Consider the following 27455-nt stretch of genomic DNA (forward strand, 5'->3'; position numbering starts at 1 on the left):
TATCAGAAATTTCAGAACAAGTCGGAATCAGCTATGGGAGCTGTTAAGCAATCATAATCAGAAACGACCTACAGTTCTGTAAAGTGTGTTCCAGATGGGTCCCTTACCTTTTAACCGAAAATCTGAAGTTGAGACGTTTGGAGGTCTGTCAGAGGCTTAAAACAAGGTTTGCGGAAGAAGGTGATGCAAAAATGGAAAAAAAATGAAATGAAATCTTTAAGTTTTACGTCCCACGATTATGCCGGTTAGGCTAAAGGAGACGGTGATGATGAGAGATGAGTGAAATGGTGGAATGAAGAAAGTGGGAGGAAACGGGAGAACCCCGAGAAAACCCACGAGCACGGTGTTTATCCACCACGAAGTACACACGGCGCGAGCTGGGATCGAACCAGGGACCCCAAGCACCGGAGGTGAACGCTCTACCACTGAGCCACCGCGCCCCCGAGGTGGTGATGCATTTTTGAGTCTGATCGTTACCTGCGACGAAACATTCACTACACTCCTGAATCCAAACAAGCCAGTAAGGAGTGGCGGAGGAAAGGGGAGGCAGTACTAGTGAAAGCCAAGACTCGATTGTCAGCTGGCAAGGTTCTTTCAACCGTTTTTTTTTTTTTTTTTTTCGATCGGTGAGGCATTTTACTGATTGACTTTGTACATGAGCGACGCACATTAAATGCTGAATACTACTGCGAGCTGTTGAACAAGGCGAGGGTTGCATATTGCCGCAAAAGACGAGACTAATGGATCCGACAGATCCACCTCCTGCACGACAATGCGCGACCCCATACTGCAGCTCGAACTGTCTCGAAGCTACAGGAAATGCACTGGACTACACTTGGACATCCTCCTTACAGCACGGACTTATCGCCCTGCGATTTCCATTTGTTCGGACTGCTTAAAAAACTCTAGGAGGGCAACGATTTGAAGATGATGAGAGTGTGGAAGAGTTCGTGTACAACTGGCTGGTGACAAGACCCTGTTCTTTTTACGATGAGGGCATCAGAAAGCTGCCCATACGCTGGGAGAAATGCACTTCCAAAGGACGAAACTATGTAGAAAAATAAATTGTAAGTGTCTTGTGGTATTCAATAAATGAATTTAAATAAAAAATAAAATCCCTTTTATATTTGATCCACCCTCGAAGATAAAAGAAAGAAAGAAAAGTAGGTATAAAAGTTAAAACGAGGTACAATAATTAAGAAAACAATGAAATAAGAATAAGAACTGAAATTAAACTTACAAGTATCACGTAACTTTTCATTGTTCCAACATGGTACCCACCTGGACGCTTCAGAGTTTCTTCTCGTTTTTTTTTTCTTTATTTATGATTTATTTATTTATTTGCTTTTTCTCTTTTCTATCTGCTTACCTATGTTTTCTTCTACTAATTTGAAAGAATTATTTTTAGTGAAATTGGAACTGACTTGGATAAATTATTTTGTGACCTTGCTTAGGATTAGATAAACTTCACATTGTTTATTGTCAAAGTTTTAATTCCCAACGAAGAACACATATTGTTAGATCATAAAATATAAATCTTACAGTGCATTGTTATTTGCAACAAATATATTGAGCTCTGCAGTAACGGAGTTTCAAAATCTGTACTTCTGGTGTCTGTTGCGGCAAAAATGTAATGTTCCATAACAACGGTGTTACTACGATCATAACTTCTCGAATTACTTATGTTGAAGGAGCATGAACATAAGAAATGTTCTTTCTTTTAGAATTATTCCTGTCTTATATGAATACAGTAAATGTTAGAAAGTGTAAGTATAAAAGTATGTAATAGTGTGTTATGAGCAACATTTCTCTTCAAAGAAATTACAGGCTTTCAGAAATTGAAGTATGTATAAAACATTTACGTGTAATGTATTGAAGTAATGTGTAGATTCCAAATCCTGAAATAATAAAACTATATACGGGGTCAAAACAATACGATGATTCCTGACACCAAGATAAGACGAAAAGTATAGACAAACCTAAGTGCAGAAATCAGTCATTTCGGAGTCATAGGCAGCCGAAAACATGGAAAAAATTAACTTTAAAGGTCCATTGCTCTTGGAACTATGGGACTTACCGTAGTCGGGTCAAGATCTCACTTAATAAATAGTATGTGCTCTAACCAAATATCTGTTTCAGAATCCTGCGGTACTTCCGCAACAATTTTTATAGAGGTAGTTGGTGAGTACTTCAAATTATATGCCCGTAGTCAAACTCCCTCTACAAAAAATGTTGCGTAAGTACCGCAGGATTCTGAAACAGATATTTGGTTAGAGCACACATACTAGTTCCTAAGTGAAGTCTTGACCCGACTACGTTAGATCCCATAGTATTGGAGCTATGGACCTTTAGAGTTCTTTTTTTTTTTTTTTTTTTTTTTTTTTCATGTTTTCGGTAACCTATAACTTGAAATGACAGATTTCTTTATTTAGGTTGGTCTATACTTTTTACCCTATCTTGTTGTCAGGTATCACCTCCCAAACTTTTTTTTTCTATGTAATTACAAAAATAATGTGCAATGAAAGGAATTGAAACTCACAAGGTTAGCAACCGCCTCCTCCCTTAAATTTGTAAACACTACTGAGATTTTGAAGACTTCAGTAGCTAAAATTTCTGTATGCTACCATACCCTAAGTACACTACATCTATTACTAATTATTTCGTCTGTTAGTCCAATTTAAATATTTACTATTAAATATTTAGTTAGTACTTTTTAAACACTTTTAATAATAAGCATACGGTGTTTTATTGTACAATAATTTTACCAAATTTATATCTTATCTAGATCTCCTGAATGGCAGTTTATTCCTGAAGAAGAAAAAGAAGAAATTGGTCTTACTTTTGATGACGACGGAGAGTTCTGGATGTCGTATAAAGACTTTGTTAATTACTTCACACGCTTAGAAATCTGTAACTTGAATCCAGATTCATTGTTAGAAGACGAAACTACTGATCGAAAGAAATGGGAAATGAGTGTGTTTGAAGGAGAATGGGTGAGAGGTGCTACTGCTGGAGGATGTAGAAATTACTTAGGTAAGATATCGGTCTTGAGCAATTCGGATAGAAATGCTATAAAGTATGGTTAGCTGGTAATATAATAAAATAAATGTTTACGTGACAGCTCGGGTTTTAGAGACAAATTCATCTTTGATACACCTATATATTATATATTAATATTATTAATGTTTACTTCTTTATTTTTATTTCAGAGACTTTCTGTTATAACCCTCAGTATCGAATAACTTTGGAAGATCCAGATGAAGATGATGATGATAATAAATGCACAGTTATCGTTGCACTAATGCAAAAGAACAGACGAGCACAAAGAAAAATGGGAATGGAGTGTTTGACGATTGGATTTGCCTTGTATCATGTAAGTACTGACTGAGAGTACATATTTGAAGATAGATGGTCCATTCAATACATGCTATTGCTAGTACACAGACTGAGTATTACCAATACCTACAATTAGAAAGATATATCATTCTCATTACTGTTAAGAAACTAGTTAATTTATATCAGTCTTGTTTTTATATTGGTTAATAACAATCCTTATTTAAATGTAATGTTTATATATAGCATACAAATATACTTGGCATTAAATTTCAAACACATTTAGTTAATTGTAATGTACAAGTTGCAATATAAGTGATTTGCAATACATGGATCTTGTAATTAGTTTTATACTAAATATTAATTATTTCTTACTTTCCTCATTTGTTTTTCAGGAACTTATTTTCAAAGGTTTTTCTCAAACCCAATCAGCTTTGTTATCGTTTACTATCACAAAACCTCTTTTTTAAAATTATTATTATTTTTAATAAATAGAATAGGATAACAAATGCATTCTATCCTAAATTTGGCCAATTTGAAAAATGTCCTTTACCTTGAAAATTCATAAAACTAATCTGGAATTAGTCTCAATAATTTTATACATTAAGTACATTAATATATAAAATGTATTGGGAAGAAATATCTGAAAGTGAAATTCATTTTAAGGATGGTACAGTTATTTATCGTGTTAAACATCATAAACGCAGAATTTGTGTTCTTTCGGTACAATACAAACTTACAGTATTTATTTTTGTTTGACGATACTAGAACGAACCAGTTTTGAGATATCCTTAAACGTTCCAAAACGCAAAAGTTTGATATATTCTGTGACATAAAAATGACCATCATTTGAAAGCAATAAATTCGAATAGTAAAAGATAATATCGAATTGCTCGTACATAATAAGAGCAATAAGTCTTCTTTCAATGATTAACAACCAATTTAATTATTTCTTGACTGCTTTGTATGAACGAATCCATTTATCAAGTGATGATTTTTTTTACCATGATTGTACCAAATATGTCACACAATATTTAAACCTTTCCATGAAAAGTTATCCAATCATGCAATGAATTTTAACAGGGCCTTGGGTACTACCAAAAACTAGTTCTTCTTGCAGGTAGTCTAATCGCAGAATATATTGAAGGGTATAATTAAAGTTAACAGTATTCCAGTGTCCATTTCATTTAAATAAGAATTTATGAAATGAAATGAAGGGGTCACTTGACTACACTATACTAAAATCTGAAGGTCCAGTAAAGGGGTATATAGATTCAAAGATGATAGTATAGCAGATATTTTGTGTATATATATATATAGAGAGAGAATTATAGACGGCGAGGCTATGCGGATAACTGATTAAGAATAATATCCGGATGAACGATGGTAACAAGTAATATCCGGATGATCGAAAATATTTGGATAACTAACAATACTTCATAAACATGTACTCTGATGTGGCAGTGTCTTTTCTTTGAAGAAAATAGTCAAAACGATGCAGAGTTCCAATGTTTAATACATTTGAAAAAATTTGTCAGACCAGGTGTAACACAATAGTTTTTTTTTTTTAAAGTTCAATTTCTGATATTCCATTAGTGTTTTTATTTTTATAATTTCAACTTGTGTTTTCAGATGTACTGCTTCATTCATCATCAGAGTTCAACTAGTTCGAGAATTGTTGTACAATTATTGTGGTATAATGTTAAATTTTCCTAATGCAGCGCATAACTACTTTCATCAGTTCCGTCGGTCCTTGGCACTGTATTCACCTGGAAAGGACTTGGCTTGATGTTTCTTCTCTAATAAGAATACATTTTTCAAAAATTTAAATTATACGAACTATTCATATGTTTCTAAATTATTATTTTACTAGTGTTTTCTTCAAATTGTCTTCTAGTACAAATAGAATGGTTTTCCACTATGCTTTTTAATGTTAAACATTAATATATAGCATTGATATAAAATATCATCATAAGTTGAATATATGTAACACACTGTTACATTTTATAATTTTATATTTCAAGAGGAGACAATCAAATCTCTATATATAGAAATTAAAGTGATTATGTTCGTGACTTCGTACCGATTGAACCACTCGACCGATCTCGATCAAATGTTCAACGTAGATGAGATTCGAGCCTGGGAGTGTTTTTATCATTTCACTTTGACGGTACAACGTAGGGGAGGGGGAGGAGAAGATATTAAAAAATGACCGATATTAGTGTCGAATCCATAGTTTTCGGAGTCCCTGAGATGAACAATGATACTTCCGATGTTGTTCAAATCCAATTCAGTCCCGCAACTTGGAGGAGGGATAGATATATAAAAATGATCGAAAATTACCGATATTAATGTCGAATCCATAATCTTCGGGGTCGCTGAGATAGTGACACTTACGATGCCGTTTAAATCCAAATTCATCCCACAATAGTAATATTTAATTTTTACTGCCATTTTTACCAAAGACATGACATAAGGGGTTGTGCACTTGAAGTTTTTATTTCAACCCAGCGAAGCAGGTAATAAACGCTAGTACTGTTATAATTTACGGTTTCGTGCAAATTTATAATGAATTATAAAATGTAAAAATTAAAATTATACCACAATTGTGTAATTCTTAAATTAGTTGAACTCTAAAGAACGCAGTCAGTATATTTGAAACGCAAGTTAAAATAAATAAAACACGGATGAAATGTCAGACAAACTTTTTAATTACAAATATGTTCTTGAAAATTTTGGGATATATAAAAGTTTGTTGTTCAAATTAAAAATGTTCGCAGTAAATAAAATGTCCTACATCAGTACCCATTTAAAAACAGAAAAGACGTTGAATCATTTCGACATTCTTTTGTGTTTTTCATGTTATTCTGTTTATTCAATTGTTAGCATTCAATTCATCTGTTTATTCAATTCAGTTTTAAATTAACGTGAAATAAATTTAACTCTCACGTATATTCAATAACTAAACTTAAAATTCACATCAAAAGTCTTTCTCAAGATCCTTCATAAGACATTATGTGCAAATGCGTTAGGTGGGCTCATAAAGAGTCCCGCAATATCATGAAAAAGTTTTTACTTCTGTGGAGCTCTCATACTCTCAAACACTTGAGCATAGTTGTTGTCATTCCACCACTATATATTGTTCAAATGTATGTTTTGAGTCAATACATCTGTTATTGATTAAATTCAGTAACTTTACATCCTATACTTTCATTTTTTTACTAAAAACAATCTCCTTCAGCATAAATTTTCATAAATGTTTACCTGAAACCATTCCTTTTTGGATATTTCTCTCCTGAATTGAAATATTAGGAGGTGCGAGTGGAATGTACGTTGTGACGTATACTGCTAAATTAACTTATTAATGCAGCGCAGGGATTGACTAAAATCATGCGTCGAAAGTCACGTCCATCAAACACTGCGGTATGCAGACAGTCAGAAAGCGGTATTTCGTTGAGCAGGATCATATGAAATCGTACTTTGGAGAACACACAATTGAGAATGACTTTCTTTACGAATTCAAACTGACATTCTATACAGCAAGTTGCAACAAGCACTAACAGTGCAGTTGAGCCAGGAGTAGCGAATTAATGCACCATTCACCACTGGTTTGTCAAATTTCGTTCCAGTAGCACAGCACTGCAAAATTAGCCTTGTGGGTACCAACCAACATCATGTTCGGATAGGTTCCTTAGGACCATTGTGGAAGCATATCCTCGGAAAAGTATTCGTACCTTTGTGAACGAGTTAGGTATATTGCCTAGTACTGCGTTCTGCAGCTCCATTCAATCAGTAAGATTAAAAAGGAAAAAAAAGTTGGACTCATGAGTGACAACGACCAGCAAAAATCATGGTCTGGAAGTGTGCAGTTCCCTGAGTTTAAGGAATAACCAGGAAAGTTTCCTGCATCGAATTGTCACTTCAGATTTTTAAAAAAAAAAAAAAAGTCTGCTGTGACATTCATAAATGGTCAGGGCAGTGATTGGATCGTGATCAACGTCCAGGACTGATTGCTAAACCCCGTCTCCACCCACAGTTGTTGTTGTTGCTGGTATAGTGGGAATGATCCATCATGTGCTTCTCAACGAGGTGAAACTGTCAAGGCAGAGCGTCAGAGCGATTCCATTAAATGCGCCGCATATTTATCCCCAAGCATCCACAATGATCAACACACACAGTGTCCTCATGTTGCACAAAAATGCTGTCACGTAAACCATATCAAACGCTTCCTCACTCACCGTATTCTGCGATATATTTTCCACTGCCTATTACTTCTGGCATATTGATCACTTCTTGGGAAAGATCTTCCCTGATGATTGGGTGGTGCAACGTGCGGTTCAAGATTTCTTTGCATCGCAAACTTCAGAATTCTTTCGCCACGGAATCCAATCATTGGTTAAGTGACTAAACCTGGTATTACAGTTTCTTTTATTTTTCTTTTCTTCTTTGGAAATGACTCACTTAGTGGTTATTTCATTAGCACCAACTTAGAATAATTCTGAAAGAAAAACAGTGGTGTTCTGCTACCACGACCTTTTCTGTGTCTCTGCGCCAGTACTTCGTATGTTCTTCATACATCTTCCAGTCTTGCATTGAAACTTTTTTTTTTTTTTTCATTCAGGTACTGTCATGTTAATCTTTCATTGTATTTCATTCCTACAGAATAAGTACGCTACATATTTTGTACTTTTCCTCAGCAGCAACTTAGTTTTGTTCTTCCATACAACATTATTTCTGTACACTTATCTATTGTTGTTATACGAGTTCAATATATTTAAGTATTGCTTAAATATACTGATAAGGTGTGAAACTCTCTTCTCATATATTTGATACGATATTCTTTCCTTAGGCATTATTATGACAAATCTACACCCTATTTGCATCCAAAAAGGGCCGTGACTTTTTTTGTTACATTTATCTAATCAAATGTCAATTTTGTTTTCTTTGAATGTGTAACTTTGAGAATTAATTGTAATGAAACATGTGATTTATCTTTTGTATTATAGCTGAAAGAACCTGAGAGCTTGCCCAAGCCCCTAGACCTGAATTTCTTCAAATATAATGCATCCGTTGCGAGATCACCTTCGTTTATTAATCTCCGTGAAGTAAGTGCCCGAATCAAGCTTCCTCCAGGGACTTACTGCATTGTACCTTCAACGTTTGAGCCAAACGAAGAAGGAGAGTTCATATTAAGAGTATTCTCTGAGAAGACAAATAATATGGAGTAAGTACCGTATATGTAACGTGCGGCTCAAGGTAACGTTAGATTGCAGAAAAAATATATCGAATATGAAGTACTACTACAGATTAAAAAATAAATTAATATTAAATTAAATAAATAAAAATAATAAGTTGCTTCTGCCTGGTGTCCTGGGAAATGTGAGAAATTAATTTCCGATGAATTAATGCAAATATTCTAAAGATTTGTAGAGATTTGTTCAAGAATTCTCCCTATTCTTTTGTGTGGGAGAGAAAGGGTGTAAAGTAAGAATTTCATGTATAGCTCTAATAATAGAAAATTTTAGTTCTAGAAAATTTTAGTTCTTCTAGATCTATCTACATTCTCACAGTTTATCATGCAGGTATAGGCGAACTCTATCGTGTTCCAAAACAATTCGATCGGGATTATTATTGTTGTTATTACTACTTTTACTTACTTCGCTAAGATCTAACTTTTATACAGTATTATTCTCCCAATTTCATGAGCCCACTCAACACAGACAAGATACATACAGACAGTACACTCGGCGAAAAATCAGAAATATTATGTGATCAAGCACAATAGCGCCTCTTGCGACGACAGCACTAACCATTCGATCCGACTTCAGTTAACATTGAGACATGTTGAATGGAATCGTGCTCAATGGCTTATGCACGAGTTCAAGGAGAGTTCGAGCTCTCAAATTCATGTAATTTCAGGTGTTTGCATACATGTATCTTAATATATATTGATAATAATAAAAGCGTACGCCACTGTTCTTGCTACGTAAAGTTTTTTCACCAGAGGCTTTCCAAAATAAGTCTGCATCTGGATGTATTTTCCATTCCAGTCAGATATTCTACTTATCTTAAAATTCGCGATTTAATTTTTCGCATTGTATTCTGTAACTAATATATACTGTATATTGTAGGTCTAAACTTTGACATCAATACATATAAAACATGCGAAAATACGTTTGTATAAATTTTAACTACTTCGATACTCAATGAGAAAATAATTTCAATGAGAAGTAGTAGCATTACTAATCGCCCACAATTAACTTAATTTCCTCACACATTTTTTTTTTTTTTTTCTGATTTTGCAGATGTATTATATTTATTAATCTCAAGATTATTGACCAAAATTTATCTGTTCCGCAATTACATGGTAATATTTAACTTTAAACTTGTATAAATTGTATTTCTTGATTCTTAATTTTCTAATTTTTCAATTCTAAAACAAAGATATTTTGGATCCATGTTTACTAATGGCTTTTTACGTGTATTGTCAGCATTTTAATATCTAAAATTTCTTATATTGTTGCACTTAATGGAGTTGATACATTAATTGTCACTATTTTAGTATACGGAAAATCAAACAATGTATGATTGCAATAATAGGTAAACTTCGTAGATACTAGAAAACAACAAATAAATCCATAGAAATGCAATACTGTACTGCAAAATAATAGTTGAAGAATAGCTTCGTAAACTTATTAGATATAAATTATTACTATTACGTGGATACATCTAGTGCATATATGCATCCAGTTTGTTTATAATTGAGTGAAGCAATAGCAAGTGAGTGAATGATTATAAGTATTGAGTTAATCATATTACTATGAAAAAGTTACTTTAATAATGCTTAGCTGTTTCTAATTTTTTTTTTTAAATTATTATATTAAAAGTTGGCCTTCATTTTTATGCTGGATCTGTTCAGTACTCGAATATATCACCACTGGAGAAAAAAACCAAATTGTGTTAACAACATAACATTCAGCGGCGTGATTACAATTGGGGAGCAATTTGAAGGGGAAAAGTAGCGGACTTCCGATCAAGCAAACTAGCAACAACGATTATGAAATAAGCAATGACGTTGACTGTATATTCCCACTTTCAAATTGTCGGCTCATCGACTTTAGTCTTTTGAAGTTTTGTGTCAGGGAACTTAGTTTATATATATATATATATATATATATATATATATATATATATATATATATATATATATATATATATATAAATAATATGAAAAAATAATTAACAGAATTCATACCAAGATAGGACTTTATGAAATTATAAACAAACAAGATTGTGACATCTGCCTTAATAACCAGGGCCCGGATCTTGTTGACAAGTCAACTTTTTTCTGTTACGCATAGGACAAGGTAAGTTCAAATATAAACGTTATCCATCAACTCTAGGTTCTAAAAATATAGTTTTTTAGGGTCAACTTTTGGTCACTTTTTGCTGTTTTGAAATTTCAGGTCATTTTTTAATATTTTAAGGTAACTTTTAGGTCACTTATGGTCTTTTTATTGTTTTTTTCTACACAAGGAAATCTTTAAATGAACACAGTTTACGGATGTGGAAAGGACGAAGTTGAATATTCTCTTTTCTTACCCCCTGACTATTTGAGTGGAAAAACTGCATTCTTAACAAGCTAATGAAAACTAAACTGTAGCTGGTTAACGGAAGGTGGGGGTTGGTAGATGGCCAAACAGATAGTTTTGAGTTATTGACCACAAAGAATGTGATCACATGAATAACTAAAATGCATTAGAATTTTATATCTATTATTTCCATGTAGTCTAAACTTGCTAAGTTTTATTGTTTAAGAGTGCTTCCTAGTTTCAACTCGGGAGTGAATTGACACTTTCAATTATTACAATACCGTACAATGGACTGATCAATAGAAATGATCAATGAACTGCAACTAAGTAAAACAATACAATACTTTTTGAGTATGAGTGAGAAATGTTAATTAAAAATAAAATGGATATTTAAAAATGTCATTGTTTAATGAAATAAAAGTTTAAGAAAACGTAAGTTTTAAGTTCAATTTTTGTGATTGTTAGGGTCATCTTACAGGAATTTTAGTGTCATTTTATAGGTCACTTTTTAAATTTTTTTAGGTCAACAAGATCCGGGCCCTGTTAATAACAGTATTTTTTTTCTTTCTTTCTTTCATGTATGTATGATGAATGAAATGTTTGAACAGTTGTAAACAATTTGTCTTTTGGTTAGCCAAATTTCTTGAACATACTGCTGAACACTTGCCAGGAAGCTTCTTGAAGCACAGAATCTTTCTTAAAATCATTTTGTTCAAACATTGTTACGAATTTAACAGTAACTTAATTTCGCGGTAACTTCTTATGAATCTATCAATAAAATGGAAATTTTCCAGAGGTGAACCATAATTCGAAGGACTTAACGTCATATTTTCCTTAAATTAAAGTTGGCTTCAGGGAGTTCAGAGGATTTGCTCAAATACAAATCAGAGCTTTTCAAGTTCTAATTTTGGCGATGAATTATAGCAACATGTGTAATTGTATTTTGCATGGTAAAGAGCATAAGAGGGAGTTCTAGTGACAGGTGAAATTGACACACGTATGTCTTTGGCCGGAATTCGAACCAAAGATTGACACGTCTAGCTCTTGTTAGCCTATGTTTCACTTCATTCTATTGTATCAACAGACTACTTTGGTCTGACATGATTTTTTTTTTTTTTTTTCTTGCAGGGAAATTGACGACGAGATTGGAACAACAGATATTGACCAAAGGGTATGTTTTTGTAAACTTATTTTTCTATAAGAAAACAGTACGTGTTCAGACTCTTATAAACTCATTTTAATTTCTATATCTTACGTTGGTTTTCGTACTTCAAATGTAAAAGCATGTCAGTGCATGCCCTATAGTGCAGGCTAGATCTGGTAGTATTTGCTTGGTAAAATGAAATGCTATTTAGGCATGCAAAAATTTAGTTTCAGCGTTCACAATTCTTTTATTTTGTAACATTTAACACTAACGATGACTTTTTTTTTATCATTACACACTGTAATATGTAATAATGGATTCTGAATTATTAGAACAAAGGACTTAATACATCCATAATGATTTTTAAACTTCCCTAGTTCATCACTTACGTTTCTTTCAACTAACGGGGTTGGATAATAATACGTAAGAGAAATTTATGTATAATACGTTTGAAATATTCTAATATTTACAAAAGTGAGAATATATCTAGTAACCTTTGATTTGGTATCTTGGTTTTAGAACTCAATGGTTTTTTTCTTTGGATTAAAGTCACTTTTGTGATTAATAAAATGACAATTATAATGTGTATATATAACTGCAAGATGGAGTGATTTTGGTGTAACAAATTACTAATATAAGATTACAATTTCATTGAAAAGTAAAGCTATTACCTTACATCATTTACAGTGTGTAAAACGATAAAATCTTGAATATGCAATGAAATTCCGAACATTAAAGTATGAGTAACAATGAAAATAAAAGACTTGATCTATGATTTAAAGATTAAGTTGTTGTTTTCTAATCAATATTTGAAGCTCTATTGTGAATGTTATTCTCGATTATTGACTCCGACATCATACTAAAGTTTGAGCTTCCTTTTCGCTCAATTGTTACCGTTCACCTTTTGTGAGAAATGCGCGGTGAAGTACGATGGCTTTTTCCCACATTAAATCCACATCTTGTATCGATATCTTTTTAATCATAATATTATCGTCAAACACAGTACTTTTTTAAATATACATTCCAGTAGAAAAATTTTTACTGGTTTAAGATCAATTTATTGAAATCTTGAAAAGTTTTCTTCGGCTTTGACTTATACCAAGCAAATAAGATAGATAAAATATTCCGTAAGGACTTAGAAAGTTCGAAATCAGAATAACACTAGCTAGAACCACTTGTAAGTTTTCTAATATTTTCCCTCTCGTTTCTTGGCGTTCTAAAATTTATTTCGTGCAAAGAAATGTGTTATATCCTACTTATTTGTTTGTAAAATTCCAGATTCAAGTGATATTTTTCATTGAAAATCTTAAGAAATAATGTAGAAAAGAAACTTTAATTGAAAATATAAAATAGACGGTGAGAAAGTTAGGAAAGAAACCTAGGAGGATTAATATATTAAAACCACTCTCCTAGTGTAACTTAGAAAAACATTATAAAGCCCGGTTAAGATGGCTAGTTATGGAATTATAATTGAGACTTTTCAATTAGGAGGAGTGAACGGTAATCGTTCATCTGTTAACCTCTCTTATTGTACGAACTGAAGGACTCTAAATTTTAGATAAAATTAAATTCCATCACTAAATACGAACTTCCTTTTAGGCTTTTGCTGTGTGATCTAGAACATAGCCAATGGTAGACTGGCGTGCCGGAGAAGTAAGCAAATGCCCGGTGCGCCCTACCATTTATAACACTACAAAACTTTGATAGTTTTTTTTTTGTTGTTGTCTCTTCTGCACAGTCTGTTCGGTGGTGCTTGCTACGTTGTTCTGTCAAACGGCTTTAACATGATGAATTTTTTACGTGTACATCAAGGTATGAGTAGATTCAAGACTGCGCTTGCCCTCCCCATTCCTCCCGTTAGAAAAATCGTGCGGGTGTCCTTGTGTACCACACTCTTTCATAGCACCCTCCCAATATCTGTGCCACCGCCCTTTTCATAAAGCCGGCTTACCGCTGAACGTAGCCAGGTACTTTCTATTACTTACTACAGGTTATGTTCTTAAATTATGCTGAAAACGTTAGAACTTGTTTAGAACTTTATTCTAAAAACTTTTGGCATTTTTATCTATAGTTTAGTTTCCTAGACTCAATTGTGAATTGCAATTTACCCAAAATCAATAATTGTAATTTAAAATGTGAAATAATTTCTCACTAACTGTACTATAAACAAATTTAGAAACGTTATTTCTTCGTCGATCAAGTAAACCAGATAAGTTAAAAAGTGTTATTTTAATCGGAATTTCTTTGCATTTCAATAAGTTTTCACGCTTAATGGAAAATAGTAATGAGCAAAAAAAATTTTCCACGATTTCATTTCTTTTAATTTGTACACTATTATACTTTTAGTTTTTGCTTTCAACTGTAGTAGTATTTAATAAGTTCGTAAAAGCATTTACCTAATTAGCAAAGCTTATCAACACTCATGCTTTTGTGGTGGAAAAAATCTTCAGATTTTATCTATTACTTTTTTCAGTTTCGGTGCGGGAAATCTTTTGTCAAAGCTGAAGATTATCATTGCATTTTTTCTTTTTAAAAAATTGTATTGTTTCTATTATGTACTAATACATTTACACCACGAATTATAGGGAGATGGGCATAAAAGAGATCCAGTTAGAGGTCCTTCAAAAGTAAGTTAGATGTTCTTGTGTTTCTGTGTGACTCTTGTTCGTCCCTAATTAATTTCTAACTATGCTTAGCCGTACTCTTTTTTACCCTTACGCTTCACGTTGATGGATGGTGTTGAATGTGATTTCATTAACCTTTTGTAGAAATATATTTCTTTCTACTGCAGATCAGTTTCAGATATTTGTTTAAAAAATATATTATTCTAGATTGATATTTTGACTTGCCAAATTTGAAGGACTATTAAGACAAGTAGTGTAAAGATGTATGTGTATTCTATTTTCGTTAGAATAGAATATTTCTATACAATTTTTCATAGTAATAGTTTTCATGTTATGAATGTATAGGCATGCAACCTACCTTTTTGTAGGCTAATTTCCTATATACATCTAAATGTTTGTAAAGCATAATTCCTTAGACATTTGGCCTACGAAGCAGAATACCCTTTGATTATATTGAGATGTGTCCCTTCTGTCTTCCTTTGGCGATACAATTTTGCATTTTGTAATTTTAACACAGTTACTGGTAACTTCCACGATAGTCCTATTATTTATGAATCATTTGCCTTTAGATTCATTTGGGTTCTTTCCTGATTAAATTATAAAAGACCATTTACGTAGCTTAAGTATTTTGTTGGAGAAAACTGTTCCATATGTTATACTCCGCCACTTAAAGATTTTGAATCATCGCTGTTCTGTTACAATTTAAGGTAGTACTAGTATTTTCCCTGGGTCAAATACTTCCTCTTACTACTTCCATATTCATGGCTATGTCTTTCCCAAGTTTAAAATTAGTACACACAATTGAAAGGCTAATAATAATAATAATAATAATAATAATAAATTACAGAGAAATACAGTGGTAGTTGTGTATGAATTGAACTTCAACAAAATAAATTCATTTTCTAAACTGATCACAAAGCTGATATTAATGATAGAAATTTGTCCTATAGATTTGTAGACGTTGGGAATTCCTGTTTGGGATTGTACAGGGTGTTTCAAAACAACACCGACAACATTTCTGAGGTGATTTCTGACACCAAGATAAGACGAGAAGTATAGACCAACCTGGGTACACAAATGCTTCCTTTCGGAATTATAGGCTACCGAAACGTGAAAAAATGAATTTTAAACGTGCATAGCTTCAATACTATGGGACGTAATCGTAGTCGGGTCAACACTTTATGTAGGAACTAGTATGTGCCCTATTCAAACATCCATGTTTCAGAATCCTGCTGTACTTCTGCAACAATTTTTATAGAGGTAGTTGGTGAGTACTTCAAATTATACGCCCATAGCTAAACTGCCTCTATAAAAATTGTTGCGTGAGTACCTTAGGATTCTGAAACATGTATTTTTGGATAGCACACATATTAGTTCCTAAGTGAAGTCTTGACCCGACTACGGTAGGTTCCATAGTTTGGAGCTATGGACCTTTAAAATTCATTTTTACATGTTTTCGGCAGCCTATAACTGAAAGGATGCATTTATGCACCCAGAATGGTCTTTACTTTTCGTCTTATCTTGGTGTCAGGAATCACCTCACAAACGTTGTCGGTGTTTTGAAACATCCTGTGTATTAAACATCCTAGGAATTTTCCGTAATTCTTTTATTATATAGAACACAAGTTTTCATGTGCTTTCGTATGTACAATACTAAATGATAAATCTTCATTATTCCAAACAATGTTCTATTTAAATTTCCTTGGTCATATATCATTTGTAGCATTCCTTTCCTTTCTCTTTGTGCTTTTAACTTGTGAATCTATATAAACATTTACCTGTAGTGTTTTGGAAACCTGTATGTTAAAAATGATCTGCATTGTGGGAGCAGTGGTTTGTCTCGAATATTTTTTTTCTTAAATATTGTGTTCTATGTTACTGCTTGTGTAACACCTATTAATTTTTCTCTGCATTCATATATAATTTCAGATAAGCCTGTTGCTGTTTAAAAACCCGTGTAAAGAGTTTCGTAAACGAAAAAAGTGTTCACCATTATGGGGGAGGAAGATTAAGATGAAACTAAGGAACAATTTACTGATTTCTGCTGATAATATCGGTTTTTCATAAAGAAAGAAAGCACACTGAAAACTTAAATTTCCCAAAATAACTCTCACAGGACAGTTCCAGAAGAAAGAATACCCTTTTTGGTTATAAATTGAACACTAAGTGGAACTAAATTTCTAACCTCTTCCTGATTTCCGGATCTCGGTGTCTACAATTTACTAAATATACACATTGGAGAGCCCGATCATTAACATAATAAGATCTTACTTTACATACTTGCTTCTTTCGTGTAAGAGAGTATGTATTAGGAATGATACAAGTCTCCGGCGAGAGACATAACTAAAATAATTACGTTTGAAATTTCATCGTGTTCAATGTCATAGTTAATAGCTTTTATAATAATTCAAGGAGAAACAACTGAAGTAACATTTATTTGGAAGTTATTGAAATATATATATCTCTTAAGCTGTAGGCCCAAGTTTCATTAAGCCTCTGAATTTTCTTGGGGTTCTTGTGTTCCCATCCGCTTTCTTCATTCCACCACTTAATTCTTTATCATTGTCATAGTCTCCTGTACCATCAGTGCATAACCAATTCCTAATGTAATTAGGAATTACATTTCATTTTCTCATTAATACTCGGTGTTGGAAAGGAACTTTAAACTTAGAGACCAGTTAGGTAAAGCTGTACATTTGAAGGACTACTATATCACATTGAATATTTTTGTAATATTCTCCCCAACACTAATTAATACCTATTATTCTTTCGTGAACAAAGAAATTTTATATAAAACATTTGCATGAACATAGATACGCATTTACACATTTGATTGAAGCATGATATCTGCTCTGCTCTGTTCTAAGATAACAAGAATCCTGAAAAACTTAATATGCTCGTAATAGTTAGCTGGTTTATTTTATTTTATTTATTTTTAATCAAAACACACTTTGATGTCCAATAAATACCTTGATGTTAGGAAATACACAATGGGTTTGTTGATGCTAGAAGCAAACGAATACATTGCATCTGTAACGCAATAATATTTATTCACTATTGCTTGCTTGATAGTCACTTAATTAATGTATAGAAACATTTCTACTATATACGAGAAGTTCTGGGAATAAATTAACGAATTTCGCTTACATATTCAGGACCTCATTATAAAAAAAAAAAAAAAAAAAAAAAAAAAAAAGTTTATCTGCGACTTTAATCGGAAACTCCTAATTACGGAAATGAGGCCAATTTTAAGATAACCACTCTACAACTAATTCCACTAATTGCCTTAAATTGCCCCCATTTCCGTAATTAGGAGTTTTCGACAAAAATCTTAAACATTTTTTTCCTATATTGAGGTCCTGAACATGTTTATGTCTAGAACATCCTGTATGTAACTTGTAGAGGTTTCTGGAACCGCTAATGAAATTTCTTCGCTTACAATGTTTGTTTCGTAATAAAAACTGATTTTATATAAAATATATCGTTTCGATTTGTCGGGTGATTCGTATAAACTTCTATTGCAACATAATTAATCATTGTCATTGTAAAGTTACTAGTTGTTATTAATATTTCTATGAAGTTCTAATTTTGTCAATAACAACTCTTCAGCATGTAGATTGTAGATAGCATTGCGTTTGAAAATTACCTTGATTCATGAAGGTAGTTAAAGCAATTGCACCTGTACCTTTCACTAAGTATATGTACGTACAGTTATTAGATTGATATATTTTTCAAAAAAAAAAAAAAAAAAAAAAAAATCCCTACTTGCCTGTTTGTGTAATCTTTGAACTTTAAATTCTACAAAGGAATGTTTCTTATTTTATATAATCTTGTTAGGAATAAAGATAGTTTTTGTATTAAATATTCTAAATTGAATTAATGTATTCCGTTTCTGGTAAGTTGCTTCCTGTTTGCGTGAAAGTAGAGCTAAACGTTCTGATATTGTTTCAGAACTGTAGTAGCATATTTTATAATAGTAATTTTATTTTGCATCAGTTCATAACGCGTACAAGATTCCTATAACGATAATTTTGATCGAGATACAAAGGGAACATATTTACAGTTCTTTTCAGCATAAGTAATTGTCAAATTTCGAGAGAGAATATATGTGATTACAACTTTACAACTTTGAAAACTCGTATTGATTTATTTATTTAGCTCACAGGCATGGCTTTGGTGTAATTTTGTAGCAAAATACTTCGTTTTTTACCTTATACCTAAAGACGTTCAATGTGGCTTCCATTGGTGATGCAGTATAAATCCCATCTGAAGTCTATTTCTTGCCAAACCCGGTGCAGCCTGTCAGGTATAACTGGTTCAATTGCGAGGTAGATTGTTTGAGATGCAACCGTTCTCTGTCATTTGTGGGACGCCCAATGTCGAGAAGCACACTGGGTTGATTTTGTGGGACTGTTCACAAAAGTTTTGTCTCACTTGCTATAAGACGTCTTCAGACGTACGGGGACGACCTGAAGGTTTGTTGTGTCTTACCGCACATCCAGTTTCAGTGAAATACTTATGCCACTGATAAATAGTAAACCTACTGGGAGGATCTTTACCATACTTTGTACGGAAATTACACTGCATAGTTCTCGCAGACTTGGATTCTTCAAACCAAAACACACAACTAGCACTCACGGGACCAGTAAAGGCAGCCATCTTTGCAGCTGCCGTTAGCGCTTGCGGTGGCTTTCTTCTAAAGTAGTGTACTACGTGAGTCAAAACTTGATGTATTTTGCTACAAAATGACACTAAAACGGTGTCTACAAGATAAATCAATACGAGTTTTCAAAGTTGTAATGACCTTTTTGATACACCCTGTGTATACTTACTACATACACTTGCTTACTTATCTCCTTTTACAACAGTATTTGCTAAGGATGATTGAGAACGTACCTTTTGCTGACCTAAATTATATTGTTTTTGCTGCTAATTGTATTCGAAGTTTTATCTCATTCTCAATTATAGGAAGTTAATGCTTAGTGCTTTGCATTTCTTTATAGCTTTAGTTTTGCTTATAGCTTGATGGTAGTTTGTCCGAGCTTTAAAATGCAATTATATGCTTCTCCTTTAAGAGTTATGTTTGTTCTAATCAAATTTAATTTACAATAGTGATGCATGTTTTATATCAGCAATTGAATTGTAACGTACTAGAACACCAAAAATTATTTATACTAGAATAAACATTTTTCCAGTATCTTTTTCTTCCCACATTCTCTTCTTACCAAAACATTTATGTGCTAATGCAGAATCGTCAGATTTTTTTTTTCTTCTTAATACTGGGTTAATTTAATATGTATCCTTCCTTGTCGTGTTGCAAAATATGTTATTAGTGAATATTTAGAAAGGCTTGCCAGAAATTCACTAATGTCAACCATACGAAAATACTAACTTAATATACATGTCGACCACATGAAAATACTGATTTCATGTATTGATAACTCTAAATACAACATTACAGTTGTCATACCAACTTTTTAATCGCTACAACAACGATCCAAAAACAAAGGTATGGTGGATTGACACATGTGTTAATTATGTCGATAAATAAGTTTGTTTTATTAATCATGGTACAGTTGAGTCCTTAAAACTCGGCACCCGATAACCCGCCAGTACAGATAACTCTGCTACACCCTGGCAGGGAGAAAAAACCCAGAATGTTGACACATTCAAGATCATTACCCGTGTGCGTGTGTCCCCTCTTTCCGCATTCCTTTTCCTCGCGTCACACTCACACTCCTCCACCACAGTGTGTATTCATTAATTTTAATTTTCATGCATAGTAAAGGTTCTATGCCCTCATAAAGTACGTACTTTTCCATTGTTTAAGGGTAATTGAGCAGTTTATTCTGTTGTATTCTCAAGCAGCCCATACAAACAAGTGCAGTACTGTATTTTCTGAGGAAACACTCGTACCTATTCCTTTTTAACCCCATTCCTGTTTAAGGGTAATTGGGCAGTTTATTCTCTGTTGTATTCTCAAACAACCAATACATACAAGTAGAGTACTGTATTTTCTGAGGAAACACTCGTACTTATTCCTTTTTAACCCCATTCCTGTTTAAGGGTAATTGGGCAGTTTATTCTGTTGTATTCTCAAACAACCAATACATACAAGTACAGTACTGTATTTTCTGAGGAAACACTCGTACTTATTCTTTTATAACCCCATTCCTGTTTAAGGGTATTGGGCAGTTTATTCTCTGTTGTATTCTCAAACAACCAATACATACAAGTACAGTACTGTATTTTCTGAGGAAACACTCGTACTTATTCCTTTTTAACCCCATTCCTGTTTAAGGGTAATTGGGCAGTTTATTCTCTGTTGTATTCTCAAACAACCAATACATACAAGTACAGTACTGTATTTTCTGAGGAAACACTCGTACTTATTCTTTTATAACCCCATTCCTGTTTAAGGGTAATTGGGCAGTTTATTCTCTGTTGCATTCTCAAACAACCAATACATACAAGTACAGTACTGTATTTTCTGAGGAAACACTCGTACTTATTCCTTTTTAATCCCATTCCTGTTTAAGGGTAATTGGGCAGTTTATTCTCTGTTGTATTCTCAAACAACCAATACATACAAGTACAGTACTGTATTTTCTGAGGAAACACTCGTACTTATTCTTTTATAACCCCATTCCTGTTTAAGGGTAATTGGGCAGTTTATTCTCTGTTGCATTCTCAAACAACCAATACATACAAGTACAGTACTGTATTTTCTGAGGAAACACTCGTACTTATTCCTTTTTAATCCCATTCCTGTTTAAGGGTAATTGGGCAGTTTATTCTCTGTTGTATTCTCAAACAACCAATACATACAAGTACAGTACTGTATTTTCTGAGGAAACACTCGTACTTATTCTTTTATAACCCCATTCCTGTTTAAAGGTAATTGGGCAGTTTATTCTCTGTTGTATTCTCAAACAACCAATACATACAAGTACAGTACTGTATTTTCTGAGGAAACACTCGTACTTATTCTTTTATAACCCCATTCCTGTTTAAGGGAAATTGGGCAGTTTATTCTCTGTTGTATTCTCAAACAACCAATACATACAAGTACAGTACTGTATTTTCTGAGGAAACACTCGTACTTATTCTTTTATAACCCCATTCCTGTTTAAGGGTAATTGGGCAGTTTATTCTCTGTTGTATTCTCAAACAACCAATACAAGCAAGTACAGTACTGTATTTTCTGAGGAAACACTCGTACTTATTCTTTTATAACCCCATTCCTGTTTAAGGGTAATTGGGCAGTTTATTCTCTGTTGTATTCTCAAACAACCAATACATACAAGTACAGTACTGTATTTTCTGAGGAAACACTCGTACTTATTCCTTTTTAACCCCATTCCTGTTTAAGGGAAATTGGGCAGTTTATTCTCTGTTGTATTCTCAAACAACCAATACATACAAGTACAGTACTGTATTTTCTGAGGAAACACTCGTACTTATTCTTTTATAACCCCATTCCTGTTTAAGGGTAATTGGGCAGTTTATTCTCTGTTGTATTCTCAAACAACCAATACATACAAGTACAGTACTGTATTTTCTGAGGTAACGCTCGTACTTTACTTTTTTTTTTTAAAGCCCATTCCTGTTAACCCGGCATTTTCACAAATTCGGCCACCCTTAGGTCTACATTAGGCCGAGTTTTCAGGACTCTACTGTACAGATTTCACATTGTGGATTTATTTTATTTACTTATTTTGTTTTTGTCCTAGATATGACAAAACACAAAACATAAAAGCAATTCTATTTTGTACAGAAAGTACAAAATTAAATTTACTAATGGAAATTAAAAAAAAAAAAAAAAAAAACAATAGATAGATAAGAATGAAAATAAATATTATCATTTTATGGATTTATCTTTGGACTGTGAAACTACTTAAGAAAGAATTAACACAAACTGAGAGTAGGAAAAGCTGAAAAATGAGAATCAAAAGGAAAAGAAAGTTGAAATAAAAAGATATTTGAGAGATTGCAATATTTTAGAACTTGTTTCTACGAACACATATACGTAATATACACTGCTCCACAAAACTTAAGCAACCTGAGAGAACGTGGTATAAGTGACGTGTGGGACCCATTCAACACTGGTTAATGGCATGCACATACACAGAGACACACAGGCAAGTCGAGCACCCACTCTATCGCATAAGCAGCATCGTTGCAAGCGCGGTGAACAACTTATGCCATGAGCCGTACACCACAGCCCAGTAGTGTCCGAGGCTCCAAGCATTGAGTTAGTGGTTCTTGTGTGGGGTACACACCTTGCAATGGCTGGTAGACGACATTTGAGTGACTTTGACCGCGGGCAAACAATTGGGCGGTGGAATTCGGCCGATCGCAAGTGGAAATGGCGCAGGAATTCAACGTGAACAAAAGTGTTGTGCCGAGGCTGTGCAATCGCTTTCAAAATGGAGGTGAAGTCAGTAGACGTCATGGAGGAGGCCGTCCGAAGAAGACGTCGGCCGTCGAAGACCAATTTCTCACAATTTCTGTCAAACGTAACCGTCAAGCTTCATGCTCTCACCTGGCCAATGAGTTGTTTCAGGCTACAGGACAACGCGTGAGTCGTGAAACTGTTCGTCGGCGACTCAATAGAGCAGGACTGTATGCAAAAAGGCCTGCGCTGTGTGTGCCATGAAACTGGAGCACAAACGAGCGCGTTACACATGGTGTCAGGAACATGTTGTATGGGGGGAACACCAGTGGGCGCGTGTCATGTTCTCCAATGAGTCGAGATTCAGCCTGTCGTCAGATTCTGATCGGACTTTAGTGTGGAGAGAGCCAGGAGCACGCTATCATCCAAACTTCATTGCTAAACGCCCCTCCTATGGCGGTGGTTCCATTATAGTGTGGGGTGGAATTATGCTGGACGGGAAAACGGACCTCCATATTGTGCAACATGGCACTTTGACAGCACAACGGTACCTGGATGAAATTCTCAATACACATGTGTGCAATTTCCGCGGAGCATTTGGCCCAGACTTCCTGTTCATGGATGACAATGCCCACCCACACCGTGCACATCGTGTGTCCGAGTATCTGGAGAGCGAAGGCATTACGCGTATTGCATGGCCTGCATATTCGCCGGACTTGAATCTCATCGAGCATGTGTGGAATGCTCTTGGGCGGCGAATAGCGCAGCGCAGTTCACCAGCACACACTCTCCCTGACCTGCAAACAACTCTCCTCGAGGAGTGGCGCCATCTGCCGCAAGATTTGATCAACACTCTGATTTGCAGCATGAAGGCCAGATGTCGTGCCTGTATAGCTGTTCGTGGTGGTTACATGCCATATTGACTGTCTATGCCCTCGCACAACCCAGCTTCACCTGTTGAGGTATCGTAGTGCTGAACTTTTTGGTCACCCTGTACATCCTAACTGTGTTGTTCGTCTTCACTTGTGTTCCATTGTGCATCTGGACCGTCTGTTTGTTCATTATACTTGGTGCAGTGATCGTGTCGTTTTATTTTCTGCCACTTTCTTCGAGTTGCTTAAGTTTTGTGGAGCAGTGTATATTTATTTAATTGCTTTACGTTACATTAGCGTGGAATATTCTCTGCTTTTATCGACTCTGGTTACTGAAAAGTTTAGGATAATTTTCTGTTCTAAATGCAGTACAGTGCAAAAATTGTGTATAACGTACGGAATAACTGTTTAACCTATGTGATATATCAACAACAATAAATAGATCGAACTAAAAGAATCATTCATAATATTTCCGATTCCAAAAGTAAACTCTAATTTAAAATCTCATTATAATAGGTATAAAATATATTGTTTGTAGCAGATCATATTATGAATTTCAGTAGATCATATCCTAAATAATTTCAATTTTCAATATTGTCCCTAGTTCGATCCCAGCCCTGGTCGTGTGCACTCCCGTCGTGTGGTGGACAAACACTGTGATCGTGGGTTTTCTCGGAGTTCTTCCATTTCCTCCCACTTTCTTCATTCCACAATTTCATTCATTTCTCATCATCACAGTCTCCTTTAGCCTAACCGGCATATCCGTGGGACGTAAAACTCAGGTTTCATTTTTTTTTTTTAATTTTTGAATATTCCAAAATATTGAATACTTTTTTTTTCTTGTCTTTTATACAGGTAACAAGAATTTCTAAAGAAATAATCGTAATGCTTGTAGGTTTTTTAAAAATAAATAGCTTGTAACGAATCACTATGTGAGTGTTTGATTTTCATCAACAGGCTGTGACCGACCCTGACCCAGAGGTGAAAGTTCATGATGAAAAAGTTAGAGAATTTTTCCGAAAAATCGCTGGCGAAGACTTAGAAGTAGATTGGATGGAATTAAAAGAAATTTTAGATTTCGCTTTGAAAAAAGGTAAGTATTTATTGTGTGTATATATATGCGAAAATGAAAAATGTTCTATTTTTTCTTTCAAATAAAAATTGAACTAATTTATCTGAGGAAGATGATCATCTTGTGCATGAATGTCGATTGAAAAAAAAAAAAAAATCTGGAATGAAATTAGATATTACAAGAAAGAAACAGTAGATGATGTGAAAGGAAATGTAATGCCATTAATGTCATTCTAATAAGAAGACAAAACTATGTATATAAACGTTTTAATAGTAACAGAATTAACATTTGATACATTCTTTAAATAAGTATGGATATTTCTTTATAGAAAGTTGTCATGTAATTGAATTCTGCTCTATCAGGGTTAACAACTTCTAACGACAGGTAAATAGTGTTTAATTTACATTAAGTTGCCTTGTTCGTACACAGTAGGTAGTATGTTTTATTTTTGTTTAGTCTGTTATCTATCTGAAAGTTTCTTCATACTTAAGAGAACAGAAAAAGTCACAAGTTCTTTATGTTGAAAGTAGGCTTAACGTGATTAACACAGCTAGGACAGTTTTATTTAGAACTGGCTATTCTCGAGAGAAGGGATTTTAGGAATAACTTCATAAAACAATGCAAGTTATTTTATGTCAAATTATGTTATTTTCTTCTATCAGTAGTTCACTAACGAGCAATACAAACGCGAATTCTATCGGGCAATTTCATTGAACACTTTAATACTCTACTTTCATTCTGAAAAGCTTCAAATATTAAAATTACAAAATCTTTCAAACTACCAGCTGGGGAGTCTATTGGAATTATCGGTATAATTTATTAAGAGATTTGAGCATTTACTAACCTCTTAAGAATTTACGGTAACTTTTGTTACCATGGCATAGCGTTGTCTTTGACCGCATATTTAGGTTCATGACAGATATTTAAGCAGATTTTTATTATTATTATTATTATTATTATTATTATTATTATTATTATTATTATTATTATTATTATTATTATTATTATTATTATTATTATTATTATTATTATTAACCAAATCAAGCATGGACCAAAGAATACCCCGGATGATGTTTGGAACCGGATGGTCAACTTGGTGGCGCCAAGTGGGGACGGAGGTGCGTAATTCGGGTTATTTTGTTCCAACCCTATATAAATACATGGATATAATATGGAATATTGCAATAACTTGACAGGATCAGTCAAATAATTTTCACATTAAAAAAAATGAAACTTCTTAAAAGTGCAGATTGTCTTACTTTCCAAGATTAATCAGATTCAGGTTCTTTGAATATTAGAGTATTATTTTAGCTTTAGAAAATTAGTAATACGAATAATTAGAAAATTAACTTAAAAATAATTTGCGTAAAAGCTGAGATAAACTTGAAGTTATGGTTACTTGATCTTCATATTCCGTCAAATGTTCTCAGAAGAGTTGGGTTTTCTTGGTTCTTGAGTTGCTTTGCTTTCATAGAGTGACTGACATGATCAAACTTTTTTTTTTTTTTTTTAATCAATACACTTTTGTCAAATCATTACCTACATTCTATTCTACTGCACTTATATTTCAAGTCCTTTGAGATCTTTCTTTTCAATGAGATAATAGTCATGTTCGACGATGAACTTGTTTACTCATCTTACTTGTATATCAACATCTTTTTTAACTCTCAAACAATATTTACAGATTTTTGGCGTTTTCCTGTGATTTAATATTAGGCAATATATATATTATTGACATAACTTCTTTAATTTAAAACAAAATCACTTTGTTAAATACTAAACTCAAAGAATAAGTGATATTAGTCATAAAATGTACTTTTTAATTGGTAATTTTATTAAACCATGTATTTATTATTTGAGTTCAGTTTTGTAAGAGCCATAAATTTTAACATGGCTGTAAATAAGGATATATTCTAATGCCTAATTCAGCTGTTTCATGTTCCATACATTTTCTAATCATGAGAGAAACTAATCTGAAAAGTTGCATTCTATAAGTTACTGAGATACTAACAACAAGACTGGCTCTAAGAAAGATTTGGATTAAGTATTAGATGTCTGGCCTTTCGGCACCTATGGCCATATTAGCTCGTTAAGTGAAAGATGACTTCTATTGGGGATCACACTTCCCGGAGAATTGGGAAGGCGTCTCCTTTAGCCTAACTGGCATAAACCGTAGGACGTAAAACTTAGATTTCATTTTATTTTTTAAGAATTGGTCAGGAATCAGCCTGGGACCATTATCTTAGATACCATTTCGCCGCATTTGCCTAGTGCGAATGGGAAAAACCCCCCATCAGGATTGTTTTTACATTTTTTTCGACCGAATTTCTTCACCGGTAGTTGAACCTGGCAGGACTCCGCACCAAAGGCGAGTGCATTAGCGGACCATAGCGGACCATAGAAGAAATTGAAAACTGAAAACC

The 27455-nt window shown here is 33.7% G+C and overlaps 1 protein-coding gene across 1 annotated transcript in view; it reads left to right on the plus strand.

Moving 5' to 3' along the window:
* The window catches only part of CalpA (calpain A), a gene marked incomplete at its 3' end in the record, with an annotated part of 46742 nt that extends 21689 nt beyond the window's left edge, over window positions 1-25053 (plus strand). The window contains 6 exon segments of the mRNA XM_081748066.1: window positions 2786-3033; window positions 3210-3373; window positions 8340-8557; window positions 12054-12096; window positions 14655-14696; window positions 24918-25053. Of these exon segments, the coding sequence (XP_081604192.1) occupies window positions 2786-3033; window positions 3210-3373; window positions 8340-8557; window positions 12054-12096; window positions 14655-14696; window positions 24918-25053 (851 nt within the window).
* Window positions 25054-27455: the final 2402 nt, after the last annotated feature.

Source organism: Thermobia domestica, unplaced genomic scaffold (assembly GCF_964235325.1).
Source record: "Thermobia domestica unplaced genomic scaffold, izTheDome1.hap1.1 HAP1_SCAFFOLD_1110, whole genome shotgun sequence".
Taxonomy (NCBI): Eukaryota; Metazoa; Arthropoda; class Insecta; order Zygentoma; family Lepismatidae; genus Thermobia; species Thermobia domestica.